Genomic DNA, 13275 nt, shown 5'->3' with positions numbered 1-13275 from the left:
CTTTTTGGCTGTTAAGGCTCAGAATCTTTTTGATAAAAACCATTTAAAGCTATAGTTGAATATAATTTATATTTAGAAATATAAATGACTTCTGGATTAGAGCTTTTGTAAGATTACAATTTTATAAATATGTCAAGCAGTTCAATGTAGCACACATGTATATGTCTTTATTCATATAGTCACACATACATATGCACTTTCTCTTCATAACAATCTGGTATCACCTAAGTCTATCTGAAAATGTAAAGTTTCACAGTGCATGTGCCTGTGTGGGGATTTCATTATATGAATTTGCTTTTGATACATCGTGGGTATTCTCTGTCCCTTATCTGCAATGTATTTATGACCTGACTCTGCACAGAATGGGCAATTTTGGAAAGCAGTAGCCAATTGGCATCTTAAACTAGGGGAGAAAGATCCAAGTTTCATGGGAACTCAGAAGTTCTCCCCTATTTTAATCATTGCATTTCTGGCTTTGCTTCTTAACTTCCTCTTCACTAAGATGCATTTTGTTTTGTTCATGTGGCTTCTAAACAGAATGTAACTTTAACAGAACTCCTAGACTTTTTCAGTTGGTTTTTAAACTGGGTATCTTATTTATTAGCTGTAGATAGCATTTCTTTGAGCTCTCAAATAAAAATTGGAGGAACTCCATCTCCTTGTAGAGGATGATTTGGAAAGCATGAGTGGGAAGCTTTGCTGGCCCCTTGAAGCACACATGCACTTTGCCTCACTGCAACAAATACTTTGAAACAAAAAAATGTGAGAAACTTGAGACTGTAAACGGGCAAGTGCAGTATCTTTGCCAGCTGAGCCTAGAAAATACCACTTTTCCCACTTAGTCTTTGTACAAGAGCTTCCCCTCGCTCCTGCTCCTCTTCAGAAGTTGTGAACAGGCCACTGCTAGTCACAGGAGTTAAACAGCAGTTTTGCTGAGTCCTCTTCGTACAGCTGTTTTGGCAGCATACCACTATCCTTTTGAAGTCATTAGAGACATCTGACAAGTACCATTTAGCAGAACTGGACACAGTACCAGTTCCCTAGGACTGTCTCTGCAGTCTGGTACCCCCAGCTGAGCGCCAGGTGTCCCCTACAGTGGGACACATGGCTTTTGCATCAGAACCTCCTCAAGACCATGGGCAGTCTCTCCCAAATACTGGTAAAACTATGGTGGCAGTTCAGCCACTACTGACCTGTTTCATAGGGGGCTAGGGTACAACACTGGCCTCTTTGGAAGTGGGAGGTGTGTTCATCAGAAATGCCTCTCTTTTTGACAGCAGCAGTATGCGTAGCACTTTAATCTAAAGATTTTCAGTGTTGAGGACATTAAAAATGAGGATCCACTTTGTTAAGCTCCCAAACAGTTTGCCAAAATCCTCTGTTATTTTAGGCAGAGCAGTTCTTTCTAAGTCCCAGAAATGCTCCTGCTGCCCTTTGTTCAGAGAGATGAGCATAGCTGTGCCTGAGGACAGGCAGAGACAGTATCATGGCACTAGGTAGCAATGGGGGCAGATAGCCTTTCAAGTAACCCAGCTGAAAAAGTGTAAACCCTGAACTTGTGCTACCAAGCTGATACCTTCACTGTTATTTTAATGCCTGTGTTTTTTCTTGTGTGTATGTGCGTCTTCCTCGCTCCTACAGGTCCACCTTTGTCCCCTTTATCCCTTCCTCCTCTTCCGCCATTCTTCCTGGTTCCTTCCTCCTTCCTGCAGAGCAACCCATGCCACATTTTCCTGGATTATCCTCTGTGTTCCAGTGCTTGGTTCTGGGTGACTTCTCCTCATTGCCTCTCCTCTCCCATCCATTTCTCTTGCCAGCTTCGGGTTTAACACTTTTATTTTTTTGAAGAAGAAGCAGCAACCTGTGCTGTCTGATTTTATCCCTTAATTCCTTTAACCCTCCCCACAAGGATCCTAAATTCAGTTCCCTGTGCTGCAGCTCCTTCCCATTTTATGCTCAGCAGCTTTAAGAATTTCTTCTGTTATATGTAAAGATTTGGTATAGGTATAACTGACAAGTAACCCGCACAACACCCTGCCTTGGCTGACCTGCTGCGGGTGGGATGTATCCTCCCTTGGTGAGGAGGGGCAACAGGGCATCTGGGCATTCCCTCAGCCCCTTTTGTGGCTGGCATTCATTGCCTTAATGCTGACCCTCCACAAGAGAGCAAATTTCCTCTTTGGCTGTGATTCTTTAATCGTTTCCTCCCTGTCCTGGCTCTGGTGTAACTCAGCCTGGAGCCTGCAGAGAAACTGTGATACCAAACCATTGTAAGAATAGCACCTTCCTGGTGGTATGTCAGTGCTGCCAAACAAGAGGGCCAGGGACCACATGGTTGTACTGCTGAGCACCAGTCCTTTCTCTAGCAGGTTTTTTGGGGCAGCAACTACTCAGAGCATCCCAAAGGACAACCAGGCTGTGCAGATGCAGACTGTGAGGGCCGAGTACTTCCTGCATTCTCCGGCTCTCTTTTTATTTAGCAATGCTGATGCACCCCAGCGCACAAACCACTGTAAGACTCGGGCAAGCAAACCCATTCAAGTTAAAGCTTTGCTGCTCTGGGATACAGAAGTAATTTTAAATCTTAAAAAAAAATTAAAACCAAAACTCCCAACCTTCCCTCCCCACTAGAACCCAGCCCCCAAAACAAAAAACAAACCACGCCAGCTCTTAAGGAAGAGCTAGCAACCCCTGGTGGCAAAGAGTTTAATTAAACAGTTTAAGGGAAAGCTTCTGAACACTCGTTTACATTGCGAATGAGAATTCAGAGCAGTAAGAAAAGTACAGTCAACACAGGGCATCTGTGCCAGCAGAGTCTTCTTACTGCAGCAGGAGAGCCTGCTTGGGTCTGCTGCAGGCCTTGGTGTCTGAGGCACTAGGCATTGCCCCTGTGGCATTGGAGGAACCCTCCCACCTAGCTGGAGACTGAGACGAGGTGACACACTGGTGGCCAGGAGGCTTTTTCCCAGGCCGTGTGCCTAGGGTCAGCCAGTTCTCAGAAGGTACCTCTCTCTCTGAATGTATACTGTGCTGAACATATAGGCAGCCCAGAGAAGCAGTCTCATAATGATGGTACTGATGGAGGAGGAGTTGTGCTCCCCTGGCTGATTATAGGCCTGCCCTAAAGTTCAGACACACTTGTAATCCCTTTGATGCAGAGCCCTTATGGTCTATCAGTGTGGGCTTTTAGCAATGACCAATGTGTTTATGCAGCTAAGTAACAATTAGTAGATCCATACGTTGTTTTTCACTTAACATCTCAAAGGGAGATTTCTCTTCCTTTAAAATGTTTCCTACATGTTTATCTTTTTTTTAAACTATCACTGACATTTGTTTGAAATGGATGATCCTAAAGCTTTTGTGTATTCTTTTTTTCTTGGACCAAACTATTATTTACAGGGGGAGAGGGGCAAGAAAGGCTCTAGAGGGTCTAAAGGGGATAAGGGAGACCAAGGAGCGCCTGGATTAGATGCACCCTGTCCGTTGGTATGTTCTGTTTCATCAAATGTATTGTTTTAAGATTTGTTGATGGGGAAGAAAGAAGGAAATCATAACATAAATAATGGTCTTGCAAAAGTACAACACTCAGATAAGGCCCAGCCTGGTTCCCACTGTAATCTGTGGCAAAGCTTCTTTCTTCAGTGGGAAACCACTGATCCTCTGGGCAATCAGACTGTTGAGTGACCATAGTTATATTCCTTCCTCTTCCAGAGCTCACAAAGGTTTGGAATACATGGGGGTGTCCCATGTGTGTGCTGGGAGCCCAGGGCTTTCTCCTTTGTGGATAGAGCCCTGTGTCTCCTTTGCTGGCTCTTCTCTGGAGATGTTTAATGTTACTGTGTCTATGTAATGGCAAAACCTGGATGCTGTTTTTCTTGCCTTGGAATAATGGCCAGCTGATGTGGTCGCCTGGGAGTGATACAGGGCACTTGAGCTGCATTACCCAGAGGGAAAATAAATATCAGTTATTTTTAATGGGAGATGTTTCTGGCAAAATATATTGTCTATAAATCTAGAAAAATTAATAAATATAAGAATATGTATACATTTTCATCTAAACTCATATGCTGCAGCAAACACTGCCAAAAATCCTAGGAGTACTTGTGAATCACGCATCTAAAAACCCAGCTGGTGGGTTTCCTAGTGAGGATAGGGAGAATGGATCATTTCAGAATAGGTGAAACACCATTCCCATCCTCTCAGATTTAACTCGGAGAAGTATCTCCTGACCTGTAGATTAGAGAAAAAACAATAAGGAATCCACTACTACTGGCTACACAAACACAACTAGAACTGCAAACATGGGCCATCTGTGTTACGGGTATGCAGCAGAGTGCCCTGTGACAGTCCCAGTGGGGGACTTGGCCTCTCCTCCCATGACATGGAGGTGACTGGCATTAACTGAAATAACGATAGTGGTTGATTTCATAAACAGGGTCTCCGAGGTTTTAAAGGCGAGAAGGGTGAGCCGGGGTTACCTGGGCTGGACGGCCTGGATGCCCCATGCCCATTGGTATGGTGTACCTTCCCTTTCCTACATGCCTGTTTGCTTTTTGTATCTTGGTTGTCACTTTCTAACACCTCTGAATAGGTGCATGCCATAGAAACATCTGGCAATTCCTTCTTTACCTATCCCCACCCAGGCTGCATCACGCTGCTGTTGTCAGAAACAGCCCCTTCCCTTCGTGCTATGATTCACAGCTGCTGTCAGCGTTACCTTGTGGCATGAGGAAAAACGTAACAGGAATGTGAATTTATTTACAACTGCCTCAATTCTTTCTTTGTCTTCACTTCAGCATCTTCTAGTAGACTAACATACAAAGAACTGCCTCTGCGCTGGCTTGGCTTTTCCTTCATTAACTCTACTTTTGAATGCTTGTACGCTGCTCAGTGTTATCTCAGTCAGCCTATGTGTTATTATGACTAAAAAGAAGTTATCCTCTTAAACATATTAACTGGACACTTATCTCCCTTGATTTCTGCTAGATAATTCCTATTTGTGACTTTCCCCAAAAGTCCAAATGGTCCCATAGCATCCAAGAAACTTGAATTTGGAATTGCCTGTTACCATAATACATTGGAACTCGTACTCCCATGCCCTTCTGGCACTTGTTTGGCATGACTATGTTTGCTTGAGGGTGGCCGTTCCAAGCTTTATGCTCACTTAAAAGTGTTTGATGCCATTTGCAAGGGATGGAATATCTGTTAGTTCAACTAGCTGGAAAAATATGTCCCAGATGAAAAAAGCCACATTCAGGTGGGAAGGTTTCCTTGGTTTCCTGAGGAAACTACCCCTGAAATTAAAAGTCTTTGTTGTTTGACCTTTGTGAAGATCTAACATTAGTCTTCCTTCCAGCATTCCCTCCTTTTCGAGAGTGCTGTTGTCTTTTTGGTAGACTACCCTTCTCTTTATGTCTCTGCTCTCAGTTAGGATTCACCCCACACGGCTATATTAGAATGTATACTTCTTTTCATACCCATTTTTGTTAGTGGAGACTCGACAAAAAATTTTGGTGAAATAGAGATGCCATTGTTTTTTCTATATATATAGTGTTCTGGCATGCAAGCTAGCTTGGGAATGTGAATAAGCATGGGTTTAGATCCAACACGGTTAAAAGCTTAGCGTACAGCTGACACATCCACGTGTGTAACTTGTGGAGGCCGTGACCTAACGCTTTACACATCTAGGATATGTGGAAAGAGATACTTGGTACTAATAAGCACGTTGCATTTCCATTCTTGGCAAAATCGCCTGCAACAAACACTTCCTTGTGACCCTGGTCTTCCTTTGATCCCTAAGATATAACCCCCTGGCCTCCCATTCCTTCATACACCTAACTTCCCATCTCCTCCTGCAATGCACTACACAGTCATTCCCACCACCACCAAAGTACCAATGGGAACACCACAATTTACCTGCAATTCAGTATTTCCACAGTGTGGGGGGGTGGGGGAGGAAGCAGCACAAGGAGGGCACAGTCCAGAAAATGCATTTGAAAAGCAGTATGATTGTAGCATCATGGCAACAGTCAGTTCATCAGTCCCTTGAAAGTACATCTCCTTTAAATAGTTTATTTCTTGATATAGTACCATGCATTTGCTTTTCTGTTTGGTGTTTCTTCCCCTCTCACCTTCACAAATGGGATGATACGCACTTCAGATCTCTCATACAGTACTTGAAGAAGTGACAACTAAGTTGTTTCAATAAAGAAATGTGCCTGAATTGTGCACTGTGCAAGTCCACTCCCTGCTCCTGAGTTTTCCTGGGGAATAGCAACAGCACACAAATCTGACACACAGAGCACAATTTTTGGGCTTCTCATGTCAGAGGTGTATCTCCCTCCTTACATCTGACGCTACCTCCTGCTCAAAAGCAGGAGATTAAGCGTCATTGACATAATTCCTCATTTTCTCTCATCAATTTAGGCTTCGCCGAGATGAAATTAATGGCAGTAATTCATAAAAACATTTCCCAACAAAACAATCTCAGCCTTTTAGAAGCACAGCCCCTAAAGTATCCAACCCCCTTCAGCATTAAAACAAAACAGTCACATCCCCCCTTTGGGATGTGTAGTCCAAGACTTCAGGGTTGCAGAAGTGCCAGTGGAGTTTTGCAGAAATCTCACTGACCTGCCTGAGGCAAAAGCCCCCTCTCAGGGAGTCAGCTGGGACCTCCTCAGCCAGCACCTGGTCTGCCCTGCTGCTTGCCTTCCTAATTGCACTGGAGCAAGATCTTCTCAGAGGCAAGAGGGGGCAGCTGGGCAGTCTCTCATGTGATAAAGCAAACCCTTTAACAGGCAGGGCAGAAAAGAAATGGGATTTTTCTCCAGACTCCCCTTGGGACCCAAGGTCAGTGCTGCCTGTTTGCTGTAACCTCAGCATTACAGAGTCAAGCCCGATGACACAGATCAGCCATCTCGTGCTTTCCACTGCCAACTTCCTGCAGTATTTTTCTAGTTGAATGGGACCTCCTGTGTTCCCCCCTGCCTTCAGGGGAGCCTAGAAAAATACCTTCCTCAGTGAAGAATGAGAATGAGCCTACAGACCCTATGTACATAAGTCTTTGCATCACCCGCAGGCAAACCCCCTCTTCAGCCCCAGCCCTTGCTTCAAGCTACACTGGTTATGTTAGCCAGAAGTCCCGGTCATTCCACAAGCAAGGGTGAGGAATATCTTTCAGGCTATTCCTCCGGCCCTGCTTCAGACTGTTTGTTGCAGTTGTAATAGTTAACCCATGCCTTCTTTCCTCAATCTTAGTGCTATTTTCTGTGTCCTAAACTGCTATTTCATCCATCTTTTTTGCAGGGGGAAGATGGCCTTCCAGTTCAAGGCTGCTGGAATAAGGTAAATCCTGGAAGCGCTGTGACTGTGCTGAGCTGGCAGTGCTACAGGTCCTGCTGATGTTTTGCAATGAGTGTGGCTAAGATCAAAGCAGGTGTGGAGGCATGCATGAGATTTCCAGGACCACACCCCTGAAAGCAACAAGCAAAACTTTTCCTTGTTTGTATATTGCAGTTTAGCTTTATGGACTAAAAAAGAGAGAATTCTATTTGCAGCCTTTAAGCTGCCTGGCCCTGAAGTGCTCCAATACTTGCAAAAAGATTTGGTTTCCACCTAGTCAACTCTTACTACTAAAGGCTGGGGGCTGGCATACCCTAGGTAACCTGGGTGCCACGGGAGGCTGGCGGGAGCAGGACAGACATTCACATTTGTTTCAGCAGAGCCCCCATGGGGCTTTCAGCATCAGATTCCACTGAGCTCCTGCTGAGGGGTGTCCTGGTAGCTGGGCTGTGGCACAGGACTTAGGGCTGCTTAGCTCAGCTGGGCTAGCACTGAGAAGGGGTGTAAGACCTGTCCCCTCCACTCTCCCTTTGTTTCTGATGGTTCAGCTACCTCAGGAGTCCCATTCTGAGGTGCCACTCCTCAGGGTCTAGCCCACCTTCAGTTCCTCCTGTGTGCATTAATACCAAAAGTCAAGCCACAGTGGTAGGAAAGAAGTGGAGGCAGACAGCCTGAATTGAACTTCCCGTCCCCGCTGCCCAGGGCAGTGGAAAGGATCTCTGCTGAGATTCAGCACCATTTCTTTTCCTCCTGGAAACCCCAGAGCCAGCTTCCCTAACACTGTCCTTCCATCCCATGAAGCAGTCCTTCCCCCTGCTGAGCTGTCACTAACAATTGTTGGTGAATTGTCACTAACACTTATTTATATTTTCTTTTGCAGTGATGATTCTAACCCTGGAGTGGCCTGTGTGTGTTACTGTACATAGAATATTTATTTTTATACAGTGTTCTTCTCTGACATGCCAAAAGTTATGCATTTTTACAAATTATCAAAAAGCCGCGTATTTTTTGTACAGAAAATACTAGCTCTCCTATCTTCCCCATTTGTCAGTTCTTTGTATAATTCTATGTCTGCTTTATGCTTGTTTTGGCATGGAGTACAGCTGTAATATTTACATGATATTTGTGCACACATGATGAATATAGGAGCTTAATAAATTATTGCATTAAAAGTGCCCGAAGGAGCTGCCCTGTATAGATTTAAAGGTCATTTTCATTTTCCAAGCTTGAATCATTCATGAATATTTCACAATATTATGTATTTTTTATTAAAGCGAAAAAGTAACAATTTTGTTGTGACTAAATTAAGGTGTTGCTGAAAACCTCCCAGTAGCCACTGTACACTGGGAATGTAGAGATTCCATGATTAACAACTATCAAACAAGGACTGTTTCTCAATCAGATGCAGAGCATCAAGCACAGCCCCCTGCCAGCTCCTCAAGAGGCTGCTCCTTGGGCATGTGGGAATGGTAACACCTTCTCCAGGAGCTGTGGAGTTACCTTGTACAAAGAGAATCTCTTAGTCTCTTCTCTCTGGCTAAACTGGAGTGCTTCCCGTGAGCAGGGATAACTCTCAGGACAATGAGCCCTGGTCAGCAAGAAATTGTAAAATCTTTCTAAATCACAGGCCTGCAAGTAGCTGAATTAAAGCCTATGGCAGAATACCCCAATGATATCCTAATGGGTGTTTATTGCAGAAATCAGTCCACATGGCTTTTTAAAAATGTTAACCAAAGGTCGCATGCAGATTTGCAGTGTCAGTAATAATTTGCATCTGTGCATCTTAATTATCCCTCCTGACCTCCCTTTGTTAATGCCTTGTCTGAAGTACTCTACTCATCAAGAAAATGCATACTATTAGACCAAAGTGAACATCACAATATTCTTTTCTTAGAAAATGAGCAAAGGAGTGGAAGGCTAAATCTGTTCCCTGAAACATGTCCCCTTTCCTTGACCCTTCAAGTAAGGGGGAAAGACAGTTTGCAACCCAGAAGTTTCTCGGGAATAGAGAGAAGTGTCAGTATTTAAAGATCTCTGTGGAGATCAGTTACCCACAAGCAGTAATTCATGAGTTAGACCGAGACACTAAGGTCCTGCTCTTGACACAGCCACTATAAAAGGAGCTAAACACCCTCTCCCACAGCACCACTGTATAGCTTTTACCACCAGAGTTCCTGCAGTGTTGTACATATGGATCACACACAGGCTGTGCTCACAACAGTTTCCCCTGGCTACAGCTGTGTCAGCTGAGGTGGTCACCACCACAACCACGTCCTGCTCTCTGCTATTCATCTGCTTATAAACTGTTAACTTTTTTTCCAACTGATTCCACGCAGCCTTTTAGCACCACCAGAGTACGATAGAGGGAGAGATGTGCTCCCCGTGTGCACAACGGCCTGCAGGGACTGCCCTTGGAAACGAGCGCAGCCCCTGACTATTGCAATCCATTTGTCACTTTGCCCTTTCAGAAATTCACTGGACTTTACCTAAACACCAGCGAGGTTTCTACCACGCTGTGTCCCTGGCCTCCCCTTCCCACAGGCTGTTCCTGACTCACATTGCTCTCGCAGTTTGGAAACTCCTTGCAACTTTCAACCTAAACTAATTCATGGTATTCGCAACCATTTCTTCTCATGCCAACATTGTCCTTTGGATGAAACTTTTCCATGCATGATGTTCTCATGAGATGCTTGGAGAAGCTGAAATGGCACAGAAAGAAAAAGAGCTGCAGAGCCATGAGGGATTCTTGTTTGGTTTTTCAGTAATGTATCCCATTAATGTAAGACCCAGCTCCCTGTTATAAGTCTTTGCAGCTGTGAAGCTAATTGGAACAGCACTTCTTTAAATGAATGCCACGCAAGTGTGGTGTTTTAATTGCACACCTGTTAACTACAAAACAGTTACTAAAGACCCAAACAGGCATCCTGGTGGTGTTTTGCTTTTGGAAGGTTATGGTGAATTTCTACCCCAGTCTTGTAGCACTCAGCCCACAAGGTAGGTGGTTTGGATGTTTCAGCTCCTTCTTAAAATGCTGGCTCTCTTTAATACTCAAAAACTTACAGCTCCCTCACAGAACCTGTTCCCTTTGGTGCTGGTAGTGTATTTTTGGTTTGTAACTTACTTGTGATTGCACTGCATGGGATTGCCTTTGCTTGGGTTTGCCTGAGCTTTTACACTCAAACAGAGTGTAAATCTGTTATGTTGTCTTGACACTGCTACTGAAAGGTAAAGAGTCTTAAGATGATATTGTATCTGGTTTATTTCTTGGGCTGGTTTTTGGCTGATATATTGGTGAGAAAGCTTTTACCTGAGGCAAAGGGACCTTGAAATGCAATTGCCAGAACTCTTGAAAGTACCTGAGTTGTGTCAGTAAAGAGGCAGGGAAGGAGGAATAGGTTGAGCAAAAGAAGTTTGATTTTTCTGTGCTTCCAGTTTTGCCCCAGTGTAACTCTTCTGTTACCAGTGGAGATGCTCCTGATTTACAAGCCACAAGAGGCTTTAGTGCCACAGCTTCTGTAGCACTTACCTACTTTCTGTCAGCAAAATGCAGACACACACACAGAGTGTCAACACATTGTGTTATCCTCGTGTCTTTTTTCTTCTTCTTTATCTTGGATCATTGTCCGTATCATTGGTTTGGTTTCAAATTAGCTGCTGGACTCTAAAGATGCTTTATGTGGGCAGCAGAATCCATGACCTTTTGAGCATTGTTTAATTCTTCCTTTGGCACACCCTGAAAAAGCTGAACATAATTCAGAAAGAAGCATTTTTAGACCTTTCTGAATATGACAGTTTGGAGGAGAGTCTGCCGACTTGAAAAACTGTTTCATTTTTACTTTCCTTTGAAAACCAGCAGCTCCTTCTCCATCTTGGCAAAAGGAATTGCTAGGCTCCAGCTGTAAAGAAAACTCGGCTCTTGGGGCTGATTCTCAATGGCGCTGAGGCAGCTGACTCACACTGGTTTCTTTAGGAAGCAGGTACCTAAGTGGGAGTTGTACACCAAAATGCTTCTGTGAACTCAGCCTCTGACACTAAATGCTGATAGGTGCTGCCTAGTGTGTACGGGTATTTCATCAATCCCACAGTGCCTCTCTAAGTTTTGGCTCTGTTGGGCATTGAGTCGTGAGTGTCTCATACAGCTGACTACCAAGAGAACACAGCACTTCAGGCAACATATGCAGAGGGAGAGGGAAAGGACCTGAGATTATCTGCAGCATTTGTTTAGAAGGTGAAAGATAACTGATATACTGCTGGGGAAAATCTATATGTAAGATACCTGCTCACCTATCATAAGAGTCAGAAAATGGTGACAAATGTTCCCTGTGGCTGCTGCAGATCACATGTTTTTTTTCACTGTATTAGATAACCATTTCAGATGGCTGTTCCTACAGCCCCTGATACCAGTATAATCTCATTGGCCTCTGGTGATGAACCAGAGGTTGTGAATCAGTGAAATTTCACTGATGAGCTGCTCTTTCCAAACATGAGTGATTTGCATTTCAAGAAGAACCTGAAAGGTAAAAGCTGAGCTTGCACCACCCTGAATGTGACAGCTCAGCTTCAGGATCCATCTCTACTAAAACCTGTAACTAGGTTGCTGTCACTGATGATTATTGCTGTTAATTCTGCCTGGCTGCTTTCATGTGAATCCATTTGTCTGCCACTTCAAGGGTCAAACTCCTTGGCTGATAGCCAAAAAGTGAGACAAGTCTGAGGGTGGAGAAGCTTGGGAAATGACAGCACAATGGAAGGAGAAGAAGGACCTTCCTGAAGATTTGCTGGAGATGTTTTGCAAGTTCTTTCCCTGGAGGTTGGGAAGAGTTATTCAACTGCACACCAGGAATCTGTGCCAGATGCTGCCTGCTGGGGCTGCAGGAGCTTGGCGTGCCAACACTTTCTGTTTTGCTTTCCGTACTCTCCCAGAGGCCAGAGGCAGGGTTTGAAAATGACACCATTTATATTCCTTTTCTTTGGTCATTTTCACTTCTTTCTATTATTGTGGTCAAACTCTTCGGATGAAGAATTGGGCTCATTTTCCAGCAGCTGCTGTATAAATGAGTTTAAGACATGGACAATATTTCAGGGGGGGCATCCTTTGATGCAAGAAAGAAATCCTTCTTGAACAATTATCTTCAGAGAAGTCGGTGAACCCCCATGTTAGTTCAGAGTGCTGCTCAGAGAGGATGTGGAAAAACTTTTTGGTACCGTTCTGATTGCAGACTTTCACCTACATCGTTGATGATTCCGTCTTTAACCTTTTCATCACAAACTTTCTTCTCCTGTTAATTATAAGAAAGTGATGGGGTTTTTTTGCCAAAAAGGGAAAAAAGCACAGTGGATTTTGAAGGCATGAAATACTGTCAGAGGAGGAGAATGTGGAGTGTGGAAAAAACCCTGGTTTCACTGAGTAATTCCTTTGCTTCCTGTACTTCTGCTTTGGTTTCCACCATGCACACTGGATGCATTTTGTCTGGAGCCCTTCAGAAATGTTATTTTGCTGGCCCATTAAGGCGCTTTTGTGGATACATCTAAGCAGATGTACTTCCAGATGGAAAATGAGGATTGTTGAAGTCTACTGTTTCATACATACAGTGAAGAAAAATAAAGATTTGGCAAAGTGCTGAGGGGTGCAGAGGACTATTCCCAGCTGCCTGAAGGGCAGAATATACAACTTGGGTACTTCGTACCAACTGCTGTGCAAATCTGGCATCCCTTACTTGGTTAAATTCTGTTCACATGTAAGCTATGGGGTCTTCCCACCACAGCTCTTGCAATTTATCTTAAAAAATGCTAAAATTAATTATTAAGTGCACATCTTATGAACATGACTCGTAACATTTCTTCTTCGCTGAGTGCATTGGGAATCCCACTTGCCCAAGCACTAAAACATATTTAACTTTGAGCGTGTGATTCCTTTTGGCCTAACTGATGCTA

General features: G+C 44.0%; 1 protein-coding gene across 1 annotated transcript in view; it reads left to right on the top strand.

Annotated features, from left to right (window-relative positions):
- Positions 1-13056, top strand: part of COL13A1 (collagen type XIII alpha 1 chain) — a 100536-nt gene extending 87480 nt beyond the window's left edge. The window contains exons 44-47 of the mRNA XM_061373938.1: positions 3400-3486; positions 4436-4513; positions 7306-7344; positions 12012-13056. Of these exons, the coding sequence (XP_061229922.1) occupies positions 3400-3486; positions 4436-4513; positions 7306-7344; positions 12012-12044 (237 nt within the window). The 3' untranslated portion in view covers positions 12045-13056. The remainder of the gene's footprint in view (positions 1-3399; positions 3487-4435; positions 4514-7305; positions 7345-12011) is intronic.
- The last annotated feature ends 219 nt before the right edge of the window (positions 13057-13275 follow it).

The sequence above is a fragment of the Neopsephotus bourkii genome, unplaced genomic scaffold (assembly GCF_033783945.1).
Source record: "Neopsephotus bourkii isolate Nb327-2 ecotype Australia unplaced genomic scaffold, CSIRO-AGI_Nbou_v1 NB_1634, whole genome shotgun sequence".
Lineage (NCBI taxonomy): Eukaryota > Metazoa > Chordata > Aves > Psittaciformes > Psittacidae > Neopsephotus > Neopsephotus bourkii.
The sequence above is the reverse complement of the archived record's forward strand: the minus strand, read 5'-3'. Positions and strand labels throughout refer to the sequence as shown.